Source organism: Odocoileus virginianus, chromosome 3 (genome assembly GCF_023699985.2).
Source record: "Odocoileus virginianus isolate 20LAN1187 ecotype Illinois chromosome 3, Ovbor_1.2, whole genome shotgun sequence".
Classification (NCBI taxonomy): Eukaryota; Metazoa; Chordata; class Mammalia; order Artiodactyla; family Cervidae; genus Odocoileus; species Odocoileus virginianus.
The window spans coordinates 76,460,642-76,484,219 of record NC_069676.1 but is presented as its reverse complement, the minus strand read 5'-3'; the positions used below and the strand labels follow the sequence as shown (position 1 = coordinate 76,484,219).

At 34.4% G+C, this 23,578-nt stretch overlaps 1 protein-coding gene across 4 annotated transcripts in view; it reads left to right on the top strand.

The window, feature by feature from the left end:
• Positions 1 to 23,578, top strand: part of SSBP2 (single stranded DNA binding protein 2) — a 295,979-nt gene that overhangs the window by 226,624 nt on the left and 45,777 nt on the right. For 2 of the 4 annotated variants that reach the window (XM_020888072.2, XM_020888070.2), the window contains 4 exons: positions 1,425 to 1,484; positions 14,637 to 14,703; positions 15,440 to 15,510; positions 23,176 to 23,267. In XM_020888072.2, the coding sequence (XP_020743731.2) occupies positions 1,425 to 1,484; positions 14,637 to 14,703; positions 15,440 to 15,510; positions 23,176 to 23,267 (290 nt within the window). The remainder of the gene's footprint in view (positions 1 to 1,424; positions 1,485 to 14,636; positions 14,704 to 15,439; positions 15,511 to 23,175; positions 23,268 to 23,578) is intronic. The other 2 variants (XM_020888073.2, XM_020888071.2) reach the window with 1 other exon arrangement.

The window sequence follows — 23,578 nt, the reverse complement described above, 5'->3', positions numbered from 1 at the left end:
CTAAGACTATGTTAACATATGAGAACACAGCGAGCAAAAAGCCAAATTGCTGAATTCTAAAGTTCTTATTGATGTGTCCACATCTCCAAAAGAGAAAGTCTATAACACATAAATTTGTTATAATTTTTCAGATGCTGCTTTTAAAATAACCCTAGAAAATATGTGTAGCCATGAACTGCAGGTCTAATTTCTAAAAATATTTGTAGAAAGTATTATAAAAATGGAATTTAGAATTATGTGAACTACTGTATAGAATTGGCTTGTACAAGTCTTCAGTGAATTTATTCTTAATATTTTAATTAATATTCAACCCTTCAGAGTTGATAATTTGCTTACATTACATGTAATTATGTATTATAGTATAATCAGTTACATTTATAAAAATGGAATTTTGAACAATTTTTTTAATTTGTGCTCAAATCTAAATGTCAAAAATATTCTTCCACTCAACATTGAACAATCATCAAAATGATACTTTTAGCATATTTTTCAGATAGTTTTGGGACTGTCAGAGTCAGCACATCTTAGCAACCTCTGAGTCATCTAACAAAATAATCAACTTGTATTTTAATATAAGGACATTTTTCTGTTAATTAAAGTATACACCTCATAACATATACACACTACTATTCATAAAATAAGCAATAAGGACTTGCTGTATAGAACAGGGACTATATTCAATATCTTATGATAGCCTGTAATGAAAAAGAATCTATATATGTATGTTTGCATATATATGTGTATAATTGAATCACTTTACTGTACATCTGAAACTAATGCCACATTATAAATTAACTATACTTTGATTAAAAACTGTTTTGTTAAAAATGTACATACCTCATAGTCTGCTAGGCTCAAAATATGCAAAGAAATTTCAACTTTAAAATTTATAATCAATTTTGAATTACAGCAAACACTTAATGAAAGAAGGCTGAAAGTTTTCTAACTACAAATGTCCCTTGGGAAGGAAATGTCTTTACCATTTTAAACAGAATAACAAAAGAAAAGATGAAGAAATTTGGCAACTCTAAAATTATTAGAGGAAAACAAAAACCAAATTGGGTAATTTGGTCCAAAGAATATACTCAGAATCCAACTTGTATAATGATGTAGCCAGTAATCCTCTTCCTGAAGTTGTTACTAAAATTCAGTTGCCTAAGTTTCTTAATCTTACCTTTTGCCAATTATATAGCCTTATCTTAATCATAATTCACATTTTAAGAAAGTTTGGCAGTTTTTCCAGATATTTTACAACTAAAAAAAATAGGACGGTAATTTTTCTCCAAAGCACTTATTCTACTGAAATTAGCCACAGAAGTAAATTTATGTTTTGTGTAATTCTAAAGTTCTTCAAAGCAGTTTATTTTCAGATCTGTATTTTACATTTTTTTTGTTTTGTTTATTTATTTGTTTTACTTCCATAGCCTTTTATGTCACCTCGATACCCTGGAGGTCCAAGGCCCCCGTTGAGGATACCTAACCAGGTAAGATTTTGTGTGTGCTACTGAAGTTTGATCTTTTGGTGTTTTTGTTTTGCTTTTTCTAAAGAGTCAGTAAAGATCTTGACAATGTCACATATATTTCTTTCTTATAAAAATGCTAAATTATCCTTCATTTCATTTTATGGTACTTCTAGTGATGTATAATCTACATCAACGGTTGGCCCATAGTTTGGTTGACTTTTTGTAAATAAAATTGTACTGGAACGCTGCCACATTCATTCATTCATGCATTGTCTGTGGCTTCTTTTAACACTGCAATAGGAAATTTGAGTCACGATGGAAACCGTAGGTGACCTGCAACCCTAAAATATTTATTATCTAAATATTTACAGGAAAAAGTTTGCTGACCCTTGGAGTCTACCATATACTTTGATCCTAACCTTCAAAATATGTATGATTTTGGTAAATGCAGATTACACTGTAAAGGATGGCAGTGAAATTTTCTATAAACATACTTAAGTTTATTTTTATATTAGAGTTACAATAACATGGCTGTAACATATCAATTTTGCTCAATTATTGTCACGTATCTGGCATATAATTAGCTTCTTCTAGAAGGGTTAGATCAGGAGTTAACAGTAGATTGTCCGTCTATTTTTACCTACAAGAGCTCTGAGATTTCATAGATTTTTGTCCTCAAATAGTTTATCAGTAAGAAATATTTATTTGCTAAAGAGAATAAAACACAGTTTTTACTTGCAGGTATGTTATAGTTTTAAGTTTAGACTAGAGACAGCATGTGTGTGTGTGTATCTAAAACGAGTAAATTAAGTGCTTAACTGTTTGGAATATTTATGTTAATATAATTGTTTTGTCACTTTTAATTGTTTTAATCATCATTTACCCAGATCTGAAGTAAAGCCTGTTATCACAATAAATTTTTTCTTTTGTAAAAAATTTCTGCTTGCTTCCTGACCAAAAAATGAAATAAGAAAATTGGGTTTTTGATAGCACATTTGATAAAAATGGAGCTTTCCTTCCCCTCTCCTCTTATTGAAATTAGTGTCCTTGAAGTGTCCTAACACACAACTGGGTGTGCCAGCACCCACATCCATCCCCAGGGGAGACCTTTAAGCAAGCAGCAGTGCTGGATCATCCCATTGCTACAGTGCTGAAGTCCTCACGTTAGCAGCTGGGAGAGTTTTCTCCTTCAGAACGAATCTGCATTCAGTACATAGGGCCAGGGGAACATGGCAGGAAATAGGAAAAAGAAGTACACAGATGCCAAGCGTTTCAACATATGGGGAGTTTTATTTTCTCTGTGGGTGAACCTGTGTATGTTGACAGTCAGATCTGCTTATAGGTGCCTGAGTCTTTTAAATTTCCTTTTTAAGGACAAAAAGTTGTATCTTTCACTGCAGTTTTCATGGTGTTTCAGACATCCCATCCATAGGTATATCCATAGATATAAGAAGTGTGTAAGCCTGGCGTGCTGTAGTTCATGGGGTCGCAAAATCAGACATGGCCTAGCCACCAAACAGCAAGAATCTACATTAGGGAAATGTGAATTTCCCTATGTATGTGAGAATTTTTCTGACTCTATTATTCCATATGAATTATGAAAATACCTTGGAATTACTGTAATTGCCTCCATTTGACACTGTTGAAATGCCTGCTACATATAAGATACTAAGCTAAGTTCCACATCCAAAGAAACTGACAAAATGAAAGACTTTTGGAAAGAGGAGTGGATTGGCAGTAGAAATGTGGAATTCTAAATCTAGGTCGTTTGAAATATTTTTGAAGAACTAATATATAATGCCTTTGGATTTTTAAAAGAAGCAATTAAATAGTTAATGGTAATAGAGTTACAATATGGGTTCTTTGTCAATAATTTTGAACAGTCTTTACCTAAGTATATTTTAAAACAATTGTACTCTTCTGAGTGGCCCTTTTTTGTCCTCCTCCCCATGTATAGTTAAGCTTTATTAATCTAAACATCTTTCAAATTTATAATAATTTACATTTTTACTATTGTTTTTAAAGAATTTTGAGCAAACTGTTAAATTTTTCCTAAAACAACATTTACACTGTTAACTAATAGCACAACATTTTCAAACAACAAAACAGTTCTTCAGTTTCTATGTAGTCATTACAGTAGAATTGGCAATGCTATTTTTGGTGATTAATTGGAATGATGTCTATTAAAACAAATGTTAAATTTTCAAATTTAGTCTATTTAAAATGATAAAAACTTTATTTTATTGGTAGATTGTATCTAAGAAAATAAAAAGTAAACTATTAACTTCTTCAGTGGTGTTGACTAGTCATTTGAATATGCAAAAGACTTGCCTTTAATAAAGAGCTTCTCCAGAATTTACACTTAATTATTTCTGAGGCAGTTTTCATGATTCTGGACTAAATACACAATGGTTTATACTGTTTATATATTTATAGGACTGAGTATTTGGAACATGGTATAATATCACTATGCCCAAAAATGCATGAAAGGGTAATATTGTCTAAAATGATGAAAGGAAAAGTAAAATTACAAAAATCTGCGAGATTGCAAAGAATAAATACCTATGGGAAAACACATGAAACAGAAATTACACTGGAATTGGTTCAACTGGTCAGAATAAGTTGGTGGTATTGAAACATCCATAACCTGGAGGTCTTTATCCTTCTCATAGATACAAGGTTTAATCTGAAAAATTCAGTGTTCATTCAGCACTGCTAAGGAAACCAAGACAGCCAGAAGTACAGAGACTGTTAGTGAGTGGCACCAAGAATAAGTTACTGATTTATTGACACTATAGAATTAGAATTTCTCACCATTCCTGAAATTCTGTTAACAGGTATACTGGCTCACAAGTGTATATTATTGTTGACTTTCTATTTATTTCTAGTGTTATTTTCTGTCAAAGTGAAGATCTTTTATAAAGCAAAGAATGTGTCCCAAAATTTGTGACTAGTTAAGTCTCAATGGAATACATTTGACATGTTGACAACTGTGAGAATATAATATTAACCCACAAAATGTATCAATTTATTTTTCCTGATATTATGGGTTTAAAGAATCTAGTGATCATACCCTTTTGATGCATAAAACTATCACCTGGTCATCCTGGGACTGAGAAAAATGTTTTTAAAAAGTAAAGATTTGACTTACCAAAAGACAAACACTGGTGACTAAAGAGTTAAATGTGGGTAAAGAGTCATTTTGCAAGACAACTTGACCTTGATCAAGATTTCTATAGGATTAGTGATAATAACAGAAAGACTTGTCAATTGTTCCGAATTATTTCCAGTGATAAAACATGGTATTACCAATGAAATTTAGAATCAGAGTATTAAACTAGAATCATTTCAAGACTTAAAAAAGGAATAACTTCAAGCTCACAATTGAAAATAATTTTTAATCACACGTTTTCACCCCTCCTAATTTACTTCTTTATAACTTTTGATAGTTTTGACCACTTCTTGAAACTCCCCTCATGCACTCTGAAATAAATGGTCCCAGTCCACTTGCTAATTTTTTAGCTATTCAGTTTTTCCCTTTCTTATCTCATTGGTATTTTAAGAAAATTATCTTTGACCTTTTTTCTTCTCAATTCTTGAAATCTAGTCCATTCTTATGACTTTGTCACTGATGATTCCTAAAACTGTCCAATGAAAAATTTCTTTTATTCCTTTGATAGGCATTTATTACTCTGAATTAACAGGTACAGATAGCATCCAATCTCTGAACTTAACAGTTTATTGGGGATACAGAGCAGATGACAAACCATGAGGATATAAAACTGAGGTATAAGGATCTGTAAAAGTACATAAGAGGTCATAAATGTATGTACTTACATGTATATGTGTGCAGTAATACACATAGATTTTACTGAGAGAGACAAAAAGCAGTGTACTCAACTAACAAGGAATACTTTGAGAACACAAATCTTGGTGTCTAAATGCTGTCCTCCACTAGAAGGAATCAGGGCCCTTTGGAAAAAGGTCTGATTCCAGAGGTAGACCAGAAAAAGTATGAAATGAACCTGGAACACCTTATACCAGTAAAGAAATGCTCAAAATATGATTAAAATGTGTCGAAAGGACGGAAGAACCAGCTTGAATAACCTCCCACTGATCAGATCTTGCATAATTTGAATATTAAATGAATCATGACAGTAATAGATTATAGTCCATTGATTAGAATAGGGATCTAAAAGTATCAATCAGTGAATCAATCAATAAGAAGGGAAAGGTGTTCTTTACAGTGAAATGCCAACTAGCAATCATAGAAAGAATGATATACATGAAATATTTCCATTTGGCAACTGTCATAGTGCTTAGGAGTTGTCAGTAAAGATTAATGGGCGATAAATTGATGAGAAATGGGACATTGACATTCTTGGAATAGCTCTAGTATTAAAAGTAATCCAATGCATAGGGGAAAAATAATGATCTAATGTTATAGACACCTGGCAGACACCAACACAATGAGATCTTAAAGGTTAACATCCACAGTAGTGGCATGCATCAACATCATTTACCCTCCAGTGTGATACATTGTGGAGACAACTAAATGCAATGACAACTAAATGCAGTATGTGTTCCATGAGATCTTTATCCCAAAAAGTAAAAAAGAAACATTGTTGAGACAATTGACAAAATTTAAATAAAGTCTGTGTGTTTGGGATGGTAGTGTTTTTTTAATGGATTTCCTGACCTGAAAAGTTGTGCTGTGGTTATGTAGGAGAATATCATTGCTGAGGGAACAATACTGTAGTACTTAGAGGTGAAGAAGCATTATGGTATACAGCTTGCTTTCAAATGACAGATGTGGCAAAATATTGACTGTTGGGAAATCAGTGTCAGGGTATATGGGGATCCTTTGTACTAGTTGTGCAATTTTTCTGTAAATTTGAGATATTCCTACTTTAAAGCATATAAAAGGAGAACATATGCCAAACTGGGATCACATGGAAGAATTTTGTTAGGAAATGATCCCTAAACCAAGATGTAAAATATGTCAGAATAAGCACTTAAGAGTCTGTGACGTCCTTGAGAGAGAGTTTAGTTTGTGTTTTGTTTTGCTTTTAATGGTCAGTATTTAGATGTCATTGACTGAGTACATGAATTGAAAAAAAAGGAAACGGAAAGAGGTTTGGAATAACGAAGTTAGAATGTCAGTGTGTCTGTGGCAAGAAATTAGCCTGGAAAAGTAAGCAGGAAACAGATCATTTAGTCAGAAATCAATAAGTAGACATAGGGTGTGCTTGTAAACAAGCAAAAATCAGAGGGTTACAAAATTACTGCATCCCAATATAACAGTTAAGGAAATAGTTCTGATCTCGATATAGAAATTCTTTAATAGCACATTTTCTTTGAAATACTTAAAATTTTAAACAAATTAAATTATTTTTGTTTTTAAATTAAATTAGTGAACATTCATAGAAATTCTTGCCAGTTGTCAGGATTATGTGTATATATGTATATATACATTTTTCATAGGGTCAGTATACTTAAATCATTTATAGCTTGATCCAGGTCTAAGTGCTGCTCAGATGACTATTTGAAACTTACAATTCAGCATATAACCAGTATTACACCACTGTGTAAAATAAACCATATTTGTTAATCTTCACCTTCCTTCAGTTCTAGTTCTCTTTCCACTCAGTAAATTGTTTGAACTTAATTGGAGTATTATTTTTCTAAATAGTTTCTTAGGGGAAATATGACTTTTCAAAATAATATCAATTGGCCCCTTGACATTTTAGTTCTGCTTCTATTATAACCCCCAGTGAGTAAAATAATCTGTAGAAATAATTTATTTAAGAAGGAAAATTAGTTATTTTTGTATCCTTAATAAATCGATTTTGGGGAAGGGCATTAAACTTCTCAGGGATAAATAGGACAATTTTTGCCTAGATTTTGTTCCCAACAATAGCTCTTTTGTTTGCCACAAAATTGGGCAAAGTGGAATCATTTTAAAACTAAGAAATTATACTGAGTGTACAGACCTTATAAAATTCATAAAATGTAAAATAAAAGTCTTATGAGGACACCTGTGATGGAGGTACTAGGTACTCATAGTACTAGGTACTGTGAACTGTGGTCGAAGTTGCCATTTTTATGCCAAGACCTGGCGCCAACCAAGAGCCAGAAGGCTCCAGAGCTGGAATGCCTTAAGCCAAACAGCCAACAGATGGGAACACAATCCTACCCATCAGCAGACAGGTTGCCTAAAGTCATCCTGAGCCAACAGTCACCTGTAATGACCTCCAAACATAGCCCTTGACACAGCCCTGCCCGCCAGAGGAATAAGACCCAGTTCCACCCACCACTGGGTAGGCAACACTCCCTCCTTCCAGGAAGCCTGCACAAGCCTTTTTAGACCAGCTCTATCCACCAGAGGGCAGGCACCCAAAAGCAAGACCAACTATAATCCTGCAGCCAGTGGGACCACAAACACAGAAAGACCAAATGAGGTAGCAAAGAGATTTGTTCCAGATGAACAAACAAGGTAAAACCCCAGAAGAACAACTAAGGGAAGTGAAGATAGACTGGCTATAACCCAAAAGAGAATTCAGAGAAATGATGGTAAAGGCGATCCAGAATCTCAGAAAAAGAATGGGGCACAAATCGAGAAGATACAAGAAATTTTTAGCAAAGAACTAAAAATATTTAAAGAACAGAGATAAACAGTAGAAAAAATGAAATGAAAAACACACTAGAAGGAATCAGTAACAGTATAAATGAGGCTGAAGAACATACTCATGAGCTAGAAGACAGAATGGTGGAAATAACTGCTGCAGAACAAAGAATAAAAGGAAATGAAGACAGTCTAAGAAACCTCTGGAACAACAACAAAAAAATATACCAACACATTCATATTTTAGGGGTCTCGAAGAGAATAGAGAGAGAAAGGGTCTGAGAAAATATTTGAAGATATAGTAGCTGAGAACTTCCCTAACATGAGAAGGGAAACTGTCACTAAAGTCCAGGATGTGTAGAGAATCCCATACAGGGTAAACCCAAGGAGAAACACACTGAAACACAAATTGAGAAAAATTAAAGACAAAGAAAAAACATTAAAAGTAACAAGGGAAAAGCAACCTATAACTTACAGGGGAACTCCCATTAAGGTTATCAGCTAATTTTTCAGTAGAAACTCTGCAGGCCAGAAGGGAATGGCATGATTTATTTAGAGTAATGAAAAGGAGAAATCAACCAAGACTACTCTACCAAGACTCTCATGTAGATTAGATGGAAAAAGCAAAAACTTTACAGACAAACAAAAGTTAAGAGCACTACCAAGCCAACTTTATAACAAATGCTAAAAGAACTTTCTCTGGGTAGAAAAGAAAAGGCCACAACTAGCTACAAGAAAATTACAAATGGGAAAGTTCACTGGTAAAAGCAGACATACAGTAAAGGTGGAAATCATCCACACAAATAAGACATCAAATCCAGCAGTCATAAGAAAAAAGTTAAAATGCAGGATATTGGAAATGCATTTGAAATTAAGAGACTAGCAACTTAAAACAGTCTTGTGTATACATAAACTGCTATATCAAATCCTCATGGTAATCACAAATCAAAAATCTACAATAGATATATACACAAAAAAAAGAAAAAGCAATCTAAACACACTAAAGACAATCATGCAGCTACCAGAAATGAGAACAAAAGATAGAGAAGGAAAGAAAGACCTATAAAAACAATCCCAAAACAATTAGCAAAATGACCATAAGAACCTATTATCAGTATTACTTCAAATGTAAATGGATTAAATGCTCCACCCAAAAGACATAGACTGGCTAAATGGTTACAAAAATAAGACCCATATATACGCTGTCTACAAGGGACCCACTTTAGATCTAGGGACACATAAAGACTGAAAGGGGGTGGAAAAAGATTTCTCATGCAAATGGAAATTTAAAAAAAAAGCTGGAATAGTAATGCTCATATCAGACAAAATAGACTTTAAAATAAAGACTGTTATAAGAAGGATACTGCATATGATCAAGGGATCAATCCAAGAAGATAATAACAATTGTAAATATATATGAACCCTACATAGGAGCACTTCAATATGTATAAGGCAAATACAGTCATAAAAAGAGAAACTGACAGTAACACAGTAAAAGTGGGGGACTTTAACATCCAACTTATATCAATAGACAGATCATCCAAACAGAAAATCATTAAGGAAACACAGGTCTTAAACAACATACTAGACAAGATGAACTTAATTGGCATTTATAGAGCATGCCATCCAAAAGCAGCAGAATACACATTCTTCTCAAATGCACATAGAATATTCTCCAGGATAGATCACATACTGGACCATAAAGCAAGCCTTGATAAGTTTAAGAAAACTAAAATTATATAAATCATCTTTCCTGACCACAATGCAATAAGATTACAAATCTACAAACAAAAATTGTAAAAAAAAAAAAAAAAAAAACAAGCAACACATGGAAGCTGAACAATGTGCTTCTAAACAATCAGTAGCTCACTAAAGAAATCAAAGAGGAAATAAAAAATCCCCTAGAGACAAAATGAAAATACAAAAGCCCAAAACCTATGGGACACAGCAAAAGCAGTTCTAAGAGAGAAAATTATAGCAATACAATCTTACTACAGAAAACAAGAAAAATTTCAAATAAATGACCTAACTTTATACCTAAAGCAACTAGAAAAAGGACAAACAAAACCCAAAGTTAGCAGAGAAAAGAAATCAAACTCAGAAAAGAATGATATAGAGGCAAAGAAACAGTACAAAGTAGCAATGAAACTAAAAGCTGCTTCTGTGAGAAGATAAACAAAATTGATAAAGCTTTAGCCAAACTCATCAAGAAAAAAAGGGAGAGGACTCAAATCAATAAAAGCAGAAATGAAAAAGTTACAGTGAACACAGAAATATGAAGGATCATAAAAGACAAACAACATTATGCCAATAAACTGGACAACCTAGAAGAAGCGGACAAATTCTTCGGTACAATCTTGTAAAGCCCAATTAGGAAGAAAAAGAAAATATGAATAGAACAATCACAAGCAATGATATCAAAACTTTGGTTTAAGAACCCCAAGCCAACAAAGAACCCCAGACCAGATAGCTACACAGGTGAATCCTATCAAACATTTAGAGAAGAGTTAACACCTATCCTTTTGAAACTGTTTCAAAAAATTGCAGAGATCAGAACACTCCCAAACTCATTGTTTGAAGCCACCCTCAAACATGGTACCAAAATGATACAAAGATACTACAAAGAAAGTGACAAGCCAATGTCACTGATAAACATAGACACAAAATCCTAAGCAAAAGGCTACCACACCAAATCCAAGATTTATCCCAGGGATACAAAGATTTTTCCAATATCTGCAAATCAATCAGTATGATAACCACATTAACAGATTGAATAAAAGTCACATGATAATCTCAGTAGATGCAGAAAAAGCATCTGACAAAATCTATTAGCAGTTTATAATTAAAAAAAAAAAAAAAAACTCCAGAAAGTCAGCATAGAGGGAACATACCTAAACAGGGTAAAGCCATGTATGAAAGACATACACATAGCATCATACTCAACAGTGAAAAGCTGAAAGCATTTCGTTTTAAGATCAGGAACAACACAAGGATGTCCACTCTCACTACTTTTATTCAACATAGGTTCGGAAGTCCTAGCCATTGCAGTCAGAGAAGAAAATAAAAAGAATCCAAATTGGAAAAGAAGTAAAACTGCCCCTGTACATGACGTGATACTGTACATAGAAAATCCTGGCGATGCTACCAGAAAACTACTAGGACTCAATGAATTTGGTAAAGTTGTGGACCACAAAATTAATACACAGAAATGTTGCATTTCTATACACTAACAACAAAAGATCAGAAAAAGAAGTTTAGGAAGCAATGCCATTTACCATCACATCAGAAAGAATAAAACACCTAGAAATAAGCCTACCTAAGGAAGCAAAACACCTGTATTCTGAAAACTTAAGATGCGAATGAAAGAAATGGAAGACGACACAAACAGATGGAAAAACACACCATGTTCTTAGATTGAAAGAATACTGTCAAAATGACTATACTGCCCAAGGAAATCTTCAGATTCAATGTAGTTCCTATCAAATTATCAATGGCAGTTTTTGTAGATCTAGAAAAAAAAAAGCTTAAAATTTGACTGGAAATATGGAAAAATGAAAGACTCTAAATAGCCAAAGCAATTTTGAAAAAGAAAATTGAGCTGAAGGAAGGAATCAGGCTCCTTGACTTCAGAGTGTACTATTAAGCTACAGTACTCAAAACAGTATAGGAGTGCCATAAACAGAAATATATTTGGATCATGGAGAAAGCAAAGAAGTTCCAGAAAAACATCTACTTCTGCTCAATTGACTATGCTAAAGTCATTGACTCTGTGGATAACAACAAACTATGGAAAATTCTTAGAGATGGAAGTACCAGACCACCTTATCTGTCTTCTGAGAAACCTGTGTGCAGGTCAAGAAGCAACAGTTAGGACCAGACATGGAACAGCTGACTGGTTCCAAATTGGGAAAAAGAGTATGACCAACCTCTATATTGTCACCCTGCTTATTTTACTTATATACAGAGTACATCACATGAAATGCTGGCTGGATGACTAACAAGCTGGAATTAAGACTGCCAGGAGAAATATCAACAGATACGCAGATAGTAACTCTCTAATGGTAGAAAGTGAAGAGGAACTAAAGAGTCTCTTGGTGAGGGTGAAAGAGGAGAATGAAAAAGCTGGCTTAAAACTCAACATTTAAAAAACTAAGATCATGCCATCTGGTCTCATCACTTCATGGCAAATAGAAGGGGGAAAAATGGAAGCAGTAACAGATTTTATTTTATTGGGCTCCAAAATCACTGCTGATGGTGACTGCAATGAAATTAAAAGACGCTTGCTCCTTGGAAAGAAAGCTATGACAAACCTAGATAGCGTATTAAAAAGGAGACACAACACTTCGCCAACAAATGTCCAGATGGTCAAAGATATGGTTTTTCCAGTAGTCATGTATGGATGTGAGAGTTGGACCATAAAGTGAAGTGAAGTGAAAGTCACTCAATCATGTCCAACTCTTTGTGACCCCATGGACTATACAGTCCATGGAATTCTCCAGGCCAGAATACTGGAGTGGGTACCCATTCTCTTATCCAGGGGATCTTCCCAACCCACTGATCAAACCCAGGTCTCCCACACTGCAGGAGGATTCTTTACCAACTGAGCCACCAGGGAAGCTCAGGAATACTGGAGTGGGGTAGCCTATCCCTTCTCCAGAAGATCTTCCTGACCCAGGAATTGAACTGAGGATCTCCTGCATTGCAGGTGGATTCTTTACTAGCTGAGCTATCAAGAATTGGTGCTTTCAAATTGTGATGCTGAAGAAGACTCTTAAGAGTCCCTTGGACTGCAAGGAGGTAAAACCAGTCAATATTAAAGGAAATCAACCATAAATATTCATTGGAAGGACTGATGCTAAAGCTGAAGCTCCAATACTTTGGCCACTTTATGCAAAGAGCTGACTCATTGGAGAAGACCCTGATGCTGGGAAAGATTGAAGACAAAAGGAGAAGGGGGCAGCAGAGGATGAAATGGTTAGGATAGCATCATCAACTCAATGGACATGAATTTGAGCAAACTCTGGGAGACAGTGGAGGACAGAGAAGCCTGGAATGTTGCAGTCCTTTGGATCACAAAGAGTCAGACACAACTTAGCAACTAAACAACAAATAGATCAATGGATGGAGAAGAGCGTCATCAATAAGAGGTTCTGGGAAAATTGAACAGCTGCGTGTAAAAGAATGAAATTAGAGCATTCTCTAACACCATGCACAAAAATAAACTCAAAATGGATTAAAGACCTAAATGTAAAACCAGATACTATATAAAACTCTTAGAGGAAAACAAAGTCAGATCACTCTTTTACATAAATCATAGCAATATCTCTTTGGCTCTACCCTCTAGAGTAATGACAATAAAAACAAAAATAAATGGGATCTAGTTAAACCTAAAAGTTTTTGCACAGCAAAGGAAACCATAGACAAAACGTAAAGACAACTTACAGAATGGGGGAAAATATTTGCAAATGATGCAACCAACAAGGGATTAATTTCCAAATGTCTACAAACAGCTTATGCAGCTTAAGATAAAGAAGCTATAAAAATTAGATCTAAATAGACATTTCTCCAAAGAAAACATACAGATGGCCACAAAGCACATGAAAATATGCTCCACATTACCAATTATTAGAGAAATGCAAATCAAAAATAGGTATCACCTCACATCTGTCAGAATGGCCATCATCAAAGTCTACAAACAAAAAGTGCTGGAATGGGTGTGGAGAGAACGGAACCCGCCTACACTGTTGGTGGGAATATAAATTCATATAGTCACTATGGAGGACAGTATACATGTTACTTAAATGTCTAAAATAGAGCTACCATATGATATAGCAGTCCCACTCAAGGACACGTAACTGGAGAAAACGGTAATTTGAAAAGTTCGTGCACCCCGGTGTTCACTGCAGTACTACTTAAGAGTAGCTAAGACAAGGAAGCACCCTCAATGTCCATTGAGAGAGGAATGGATAAAGAAGATGTGGTACATATATACAATGGAATATTACTCAGCCATAAAAAGAATGCCATTTGCAGCCACATGGATGGACCTAGAGATTATCATACTAAATGAAGTAAGAGAAAGACAATTATCATATTGTATCACTTATGTGAAACCTAAAAACAGTGATACAAATGAACATATTTACAAAGAGAAACAGACTCCCAGACTTCAAATATATGGTTACCAAAAGGGAAAGTTGTGGGGGAGAGATAAATTAGGAGGTTGGGATCAATACATACAGACTAGTATACACAAGATATATAATCAACAAGGACCTACTATATAGCACAGGGAACTCTACTCAATACTATGTAATAACCTAGAACAGAAAAGAATTTGAAAAGGAAGATACATGCATATATTCAATATAACTGAATCACTATACTGTACACCCAAAACTAGCACATTATTGTAAATCAAGTATAATCCAATATAAAAAAAATACAGCTTGAAAAAAATCTTGTGAAATGGATTCTGTAATTATTAAACACTTATTTTATAAATAGTTAAAATATTTACTGCTTTTTATTTTTACTAAATATGCTAGGCACTTGGAGGTGTCCCAGGAAGTCAGCCATTACTTCCCAGTGGAATGGACCCAACTCGACAACAAGGTGACTACTTTAAAGTAAAAGTTAAATTGATGTGCAGAATCTCAAAGGAAACCCTGTATTTATTAGGGAAGGTATTATTTGTATAGATCTTCCATAATTATATCAGTTGCATTTTTACTTGGTAACATGGCCAAGTAATTATATTTTTTGCTAACTTAATTATTTGTGATAATGCAGTGATAACAGAAGGAACAGAATAATTAAATATCCAAAATCTGTGTTTTAACGCATAACTTCTAAACTCTTTATATAACTTCTAGCAAGTGAGAATCAAAGTGACTATATCACTTATAATTTTCTCTGCCTTTCAGATAGAGAGGTTTATCCACCAAAAAGATAAGCAGGAGGAAAGATGATGCTAAGCAGCAAGTGACTTCCTTGATAGTTTAACAAACCCCAAAATTGGGTCCTTCCATTGGCCTCTTTAGGTTACCACAAACACGTATGGCTCTGTTCACTGTCCTAAAAGAAGGGGAGCAAATGTTATGACAGATGTATTATCATTCAACACTTAAGAGGAAGATTTCACTTTCAAGACATCAGTGGGGCACGGGACAGGGGCAGCCCTGTGGTGAGAGGTGGAAGACTGGCCGTGGAAGCCACGCTGAGGTGATGTCAGTAATTCAGTCCCTCAGTCAGTAAGATGGGATACCAGGCAGAGAGGAGGCGACAGCTTCTGATTTCGCACTCATGCTCATTACATTGCTAACACTGTCACACTTTTTTCTCTTTTTAGGTCATCCAAATATGGGTGGGCCAATGCAGAGAATGACTCCTCCAAGAGGAATGGTGCCCTTAGGACCACAGGTAAGTAATAAGTGCAAGGAGCCAGAGGCTGTTTTCTGCCTTCATCTCACACAAACGAACTGTATTATCTGCTGGTTTCTATTATAAACATACATATGTTCATATACATATATATAAAAGACTGAAAATGACATAGTTTTTAAACTCTTGAGGACATGTTGCCTATGACATGTCCAAATAGATAATATTAAGCCATATTTCAACAGCTACCATATTTGCCCTTGGTACATTCTAGAAAATACATGGGGTAGAAATCCATTATAGTAATTATTACTAATAAAGATAACCGTTACCCTTTTTTATATTGAGGAAATATGAAAAATTATAGTAATTACTATAAAGGATAACTAAGATAATTTAAAGCCTAATTGAATTAAATAGAATAAGTGGCATAAATATATTTCTGTAAGTCTTTTAAAGAATGCCACTGAAAATTATATAGTACCATATTTCTTCACAGAGTATGAAAGCAATAGAAAACCATTTAGAAATAAACATTAAAATGGGTCTTGCTGAAAAAGTATAATACAACAGTATACACTAGATACACTAGATGTTATTAGCCTACTTCTCTATCACAATTTCCCAGAAGTATACACCAAGATTGAACCTGTTCAGCTGTTGATGACATTTTTTTAGTATGCTGCTCCAGGCTGTCACTTATTTTAGCTAAAACCTCTCTTTGTCTCTCCTGGGAAAACTGCATGAGGTAGAAATTAATTTTGTAATGTTATATTTCAAAGAAAAGAATCCATAATTCAGAATTGTAAATTTCTCCCTCATAGGTCAGAGGTCAGTGTATCATACCACTGGTTAAAAGAATCATTTACTTTTCTTATTCTCTCCAAGAAGAATCTATATAAGTGATGGTTTTAGGAGCTTGTTTCATGTATCTACTTAAAAATGTTAAGTATTTTCTTGTGTGCCCAAAAAAGATACTTAAGACTCTTAACACCCAGGTAAATGTGACTTATATCTAGGAGTTCCTAATCAACATGTAGCAATACACAGTTGACCCTTGAAAATGTGGGAGTTAGGGGCACCAAACCACTGCACAGGTGAAAACCCGTGTATAACTTTTGACTCCCTAACACTTAACGAACAGCCTACTGTTAACCAGAGACCTTACTGATAACATAAACAATTAATACATATTTTATAAATGTACTATATGTATTATATGCTGTATCCTTACAATAAAGTAATATAGAGAAAAGGGAATGTTATTAAGAAAATTATGAGAAAATATAATTGCAGTACAGCACTGTATTTATCAATACTGTAAGTTTACATCATCTGTTTATAAGATGAATTACCTGTCAGTATATATGTCAATATTGTCCTAAAATATGTAGATACCTGCTTACAAGATTTGTCTAAGATTAAAAAATATATATATTGCCTTAAATTATATGAAACACGGTAGATATTACATATATTTATAACACTAGACATCAAAAATGAAAAGAAAAAGTGAATATATTCCTATTTACTTACAGGTATAACAATTCATGCATTGATACGAAGAAGCAGCACTGATAGCTTTATGGTAACCTAGTGTAATAAGCAACACTTGCTTCATCATAGCCTAGCCTATACACTAATGAATGAATCATTATAACATTTTCATGGCATGTAGTATTACAGGCATATTCAGAATACAGTATTTAAATATTGTTACATTTTTTTAAACTGCTTACATGTGATGGTAGGCTGACAACATGGTTTCTTTAATTAAGGGGGAGAGAGAGAGAAATATATACTATAGAGTAATGTAGGTCTTTGAAAGCAAAATTATAAAACAGTAAGAAAACTAAGACATTCATTTTATATTATCACTCTTCTTATGCCTGAGTCTAGACTTATATCTACATATAGTTCATGCGTTCATAACATACCTTTTTCTTAATTTTCTTGCTCCTTCTAGATTGTGCTTTTCATCTGCAAGTTTTTACAAATTATTGCAAATCCACAAAAATGTTCCAACAATATATTTACTGAAAAAAGTCCACTTATAAATGGACTGGCACAGTTCAATCTCATGTTGTTCAAGGATCAACTATATAAATTGTATTGGAACATGAAGCACAAATTTGTCAGAGGTACCTATTATGTAAATATTTGTGAGATCATCAAAATAAAAAAAATTATTTATGCTCATTTATTTCCTATATATTTTCTTAAGGTCTTATAAAACTGTAATCTAGATATTTAAATTATTTTTTTGCTATTTCTGTTCATGTTAGGGATGGTGATTTATGGGACCAACCATCATTAATCTGTTAATGGCAATTAGAATTTATAGGATCTGTAGAATAGTTCACTGACTGAATATACTTTTGAGTTCAGTCCAGTTCAGTCGCTCAGTCATGTCTGACTCTTTGTGACCCCATGAATTACAGCACGCCAGGCCTCCCTGTCTATCACCAACTTCCGGAGTTTACTCAAACTCATGTCCATTGAGTTGGTGATGCCATCCAACCATCTCATCCTCTGTTGTCCCCTTCTCCTCCTGCCCTCAATCTTTCCCACCATCAGGGTCTTTTCAAATGAATCAGCTCTTCACATGAGGTGGCCAAAGTATTGAAGTTTCAGCTTCAGCATCAGTCCTTCCAATGAACACCCAGGACTGATCTCCTTTCGGATGGACTGGTTGGATCTCCTTGCAGTCCAAGGGACTCTCAAGAGTCTTCTCCAACACCACAGTTCAAAAGCATCAATTCTTCGGTGCTCAGCTTTCTTTATAGTCCAACTCTCACATCCATATGTGACTACTGGAAAAATCGTAGTTTTGACTAGATGGGCCTTTGTTGGCAAAGTAATGTCTCTGCTTTTTAATATGCTGTCTAGATTGGTCATAACTTTCCTTCCAAGGAGTAAGCGTCTTTTAATTTCATGGCTGCAGTCACCATCTGCAGTGATTTTGGAGCCCCCACCCCCAAAAAAAGTCAGCCTCTGTTTCCCCGTCTATTTGCCATGAAGTGATGGGACCAGATAGCGTCGGCCTACAATGCGGGAGACCCAGGTTCAATCTCTGGGTCAGGAAGATCCCCTGGAGAAGGAAATGGCAACCCACTCCAGTACTGTTGCCTGGAAAGTCCCATGGACGGAGGAGCCTGGTGGGCTACAGTCCACGGGGTCACAAAGAGTCAGACACGACTGAGTGACTTCACTTTCACTTTAATAAACTAAGCCAACCAGTTTTAAAGCTATGTGCAACTTGAAGAATTTTTTTTTCTTGAAAGATTTTCATAATAGATACATTTTGAATATATGTCAAAAGTTGATGTCTGTAATTTAGTTATTCTTCATTCAGGTCACTTACTTTTTGGCTAGCTGCCCTTTGACTTTTTGTCATTCCAGACCAATATTTTCAACACTTTTAAAAATTAGAGTCTGATTTGAGTAAGTTTTGCAGTATTTGAAAGATATACCGATGCTTACCTAAGCTATTGAATATATGAATACTTAGATCTCATTTGAAAATGAGAAGTAAAAAAGCATGCTGGTCTTTATATTTTAAAATGTCAAGCCAAAAATTTATGTGTTTTGTGAAGTAAGCCAGAAAGATAAACACCAATACAGTATACTAACGCACATATATGTAATTTAGAAAGATGGTAACGATAACCCTATATGCAAGACAGAAAAAGAGATACAGAAGTATAGAACAGACTTTCTTTGCATTTTCAAACCCAAAGAGAGTAATTTATTTCTTCCATTTGGATTAATATCCTTGCTGTCTATTTCTTTATAATTTGGGGCAAGTAAAGCATTCTGGTATGAATTTACCTCAGAAACCAGAAATGCTTGCAACAATTTATATAACACTGTATTTAAGTATAAAAGGTTAAATGAAATAGTTTATATATGTCATTTACTTAAATGAAAATAGGAATCACATTCATATGAATGATACAGTAGGCTAAAAATGAAGAAAAAAATTTTTTAATGAAGAAAAATCATTTGAATTGAGGGATTCTTGTGAGATATTTAGTCATAACACCTGGTATATGTAACATATGGATTATAAACTGTAAGATCTGTAGTAAAAAGTTAGCTGTGTTTCTTAAAATAGAAAAAAAGAGACTCTAATGACAGATATTTGATAATACAGATACTACCTAAGAACAGAATGTGTCTGCTTTTTTATAGTTGAATTATAGAAGTATGTCTGGAATATTATTTCTAGTTTTATGCACAAAGTACGTATCTCCTTTGTATCACAGATATTATTTCCAGGTTTTTCAGCTTAACACCAATGTAGTGAAGAGGGACAGTAGTTATCTATTGAAATAACTGAATTCCTAAAAGAAATATATATAATCTGATTCTTAATGCTGCTGGAGGCAAAGTGCACACCTGGAATATAGTAAATATATGATTAAAACCTACTGCATGGAGGAAGAAATAAAACTTTGCTCCAAATCCTGGTAAATTTCCACCACCCCTTAATTTATTTTCAATCAAAGTTCAGTGGTAATACATGATTTTTAGACTGATATCAATATCTTTTCAATAGAAAAGCAGAATTACTTATTCAATCAAGAAAAATGTCTTCCCTAATATCATATTTGAAGTCATTTTTCTGTGTAGCTCTTGTAATAATATATTCCTAGCTTCTCTGTGTTCTTAGGCTCAGCAGATACATATGATTAACAGAAAAATTCAACAGGACTCTCCAACTAGTTCTAGTTCCTTTAGAAATCTGGAGGATAAGTGAGTTATATGCAAATAAAACATATCATGACTTCCAAGTCAAATACTTAGGGTGAAGAAATGATAAAATGTTAAGAGGAAGTAAACTAATTCTGTATTTTCACATCTAAGATAGGAAGTGGAATTTAGTTCAGTACAAGAACTTTCTAGAAATTTAACTGCCCAGTCATGGAAACACTCTTCGTAAACTTTCCAGGCAGAGTCTGAACAGTCCTTTGTCAGGAGCATTGCATTAGTAGAGAGATTAAACCAGATGGAATTGTATAGCTGCCATCAGCTTTAAAATTCAGTGATTCCAAATTAGCTCTTCCCATTCTGCCTTTGTTACCCATTAGAAAGCCTGTTGTTATTCTTTCTTATCTTCCTGTTTTCTGTTTGCTTCAGATTATTTGCAAAATGAAAATATTATAAGTTTCTCAAAATATGTATTGGATAATTTCTTATGGATATCCTGTAACACTTGTGAACAGTGATACATGAGCATTGGATCTACAAAGATAAGTAGAACAGATCCTACCTTCAGGTACTTATTGTTTAGCATGAGATGCAGATACATAAAGAAAAACTATTAAACAGTAGGGGAAAAGTCAAAAAAAGAAATATGCATTCTCTGGCAGGGAGTCACTATGTCAAAAGCATGTAATTTTGTTAGGATTGAGGGCTCAAGGGTAAATGAGAAGACCCATTTATGTTGGTCCCTTATTAACAGTGTAATAGTTAGCAACTACAGTTTTTGAGCACCAGGTATCTTGCCTTTAATGCACCAAGCACTATAATAGGTGTTTTGTATGGTTTCATTTTTCCTCCAATCAGCTCATAAGAGAGATGATATTATCACTTTGTAGATAAGAAAGTTAAGGTTGAATGGATCATTGGGAGAATCTGACCAGTAAACACACGTATAGAAAGGGGAGCAGAGGAAACGGGGCATGGGAAACAGATTTTCAAACCACTGTCTATGTCCAGAGCTATGAGGAAAACAAATGTAGCCCTTGATAAAATAAAACAGAGACCTTCTAGGATCAAAAATGAGGGGCAGTTTGTTTTATGAAGAGTTTCTGGTATAGTCTGTCATGTAGATTTTGTTCCCAGTGACGAATTTTCTTGTCAGATACTCCTTGCTAATTCTGCTGCTGCCATCCCCATGCATGATTCAGAGGTTAAGAGAAATAGCTCTCTCAGCTGTGGATAGATACCATTCTCCTATTCCATAGCACCTCATTTGAGACATTCAAATATGATTTCTTGAAAATAAAGCAAGTAATGAGAACAACGTGTAACTAGGTAGTTTATTTACAAACTGTGGCTTACTCGCTGGAGCTAACAGACCTCCTCTCTTCGAATATTTCCTTGTCATCTTAGCACCTACTACACAGAAGGCCACCGCAGATGAGTTATGAGTGTAAAAGTGCACTGCCTGTTTCCAAACCACAAGAAATTCAGTAATCTGGAGGGTAGAAGGTGGGGGTAAGGGGAGAAAGTAAATATGATAGGAAATGAGGGCAGCTAGGGCTGGTCTGTGAATAACATCATAGGGCCATGCTGAAGAACAGACTTCATTTGATAGACAGTGTGGGTCATCGTGGCTTTTAAGCGACATAAAGAGGACTGAGTTTAAGCAGCGCAGTCTGGAGGCGGTATGGAGAATAGATTGGGAGGGGGAGAGGCCTAGTCAGAGAGACCAACTAAGAGTACAGTCGTGTCAGTAAATGACAGAGATGAGGGATACGAAGGGAGCAGTATTTCAAGAGCTGTTTCACAGGTAGAATCAACAGACCTTGGTGACTGACTGGATACAGAAATTGAAATAAAAGGAAGAAACATCAGGGAGCTCCCAGAGGTTCTCAGCCTAGACTCCTGTATAGAAGGCGATGCCACAGCTCTGACTGAGGAAGGCAACACAAAGAGCACAGCTGTGAGAAGATAAAATGGAGGTGACTTTTAGGGATGTTGAGTGTGAAATGGTATCCAGATAGAAACAACCAATGTGAAGTTCAACATGTGAGTTGTCTAAGAGCTTGGGGGTGACATCATGACAAAATAGATTCGAGATTCCTAACATATAAATAATTGTTGAACTAATGGTAGCAGATAAGTTTACCCATAAATGCATATTTATTTAGAAGGATGCTGTGGCTATAACTTGGAGGAAAGCAATATTTAAAGAGTTGGCAAAATAAAAGGAGTCAGCAAAGGAAACTGAAGAATGGTCAGAAAAGTTGGAGGAATAGTAAAGTCAGAAAGCCAAGCATGAAGGATAATAGTTGATAGTTCAAAATATATTAATATGATCATATTAAAATTAATCTTTTGGCCCTTATGGAAACTAACCTGATATATACATTAAATGTTTTTATTTTTTGAATGCACATAACACTCAAATATTGACAGAAGTCTGTCGAGTCATAATTCACACATGCATATTTTAAGTATACTTTAGTGTTCATATATTTTTGTGGATTTGTATACTAGTACATTTCTTTCTGGAATGTATTATTTTGCAGACAGAAGTTCGCATTCAGCTTGCTTATATTAGATTCACCTGTTTGTTTTCAGACTACATAATTGTTCTGATTCTGACAATTTCAAACATGTTGACTTAGCCTTTTCTTTAAAAACAGAGTTTGGGATTTATGAAATGTCTTGCTTGAAAAAGTTCACTGTTGTACAGATATCAAAAAAATTAATAATGATAATTGAATATTACAGTTGTAACTATACCTTAATCATTTAACATGCTTCAATGATCATACATATTCACATAGTTTTTAATAAAAAGACACAAACCAATGTAACTGCTAAATAGAAGCAAAAGTACAAGAGTGGACCCTTCAGAGAATGAATTGCACAGGCCTTATCCAACCAGGAGTTATGTAGGGAAATCATTAACCTGCTCTCCTTTCTTTCCCCCCTCCTCTTTGGTTTTGTTTTTTTGTTTTGTGGTAGTCTGACCCTTGGTTATCATTACAGAACTATGGAGGTGCAATGAGACCCCCACTGAATGCTTTAGGTGGCCCTGGAATGCCTGGAATGAACATGTAAGCAAAATGCTATATTGTCCTGTAAAGTGTTCTATTTTCTGTCTTCTAAAGTCACACCAATTTGTAACACAGTTTAAGCTAAATTTCTTTGTAATGTAAAATGAAACGATGTATAAATGAATTAAATGTGAACTGTAGTGTTTGCTTTCTTTTCACAACATATTCTCTGGTTTTCTGCCTTTCTTTGCAACCTTTAAGTTTTTTTCCATTTCAAATGGCAACTTTTAGCCTGATTTTCATGTTCTATTTACAATAAAACTGAATCTCTTATAAATGAGCACATAGTATTCATGCAGTCAATACAAAAA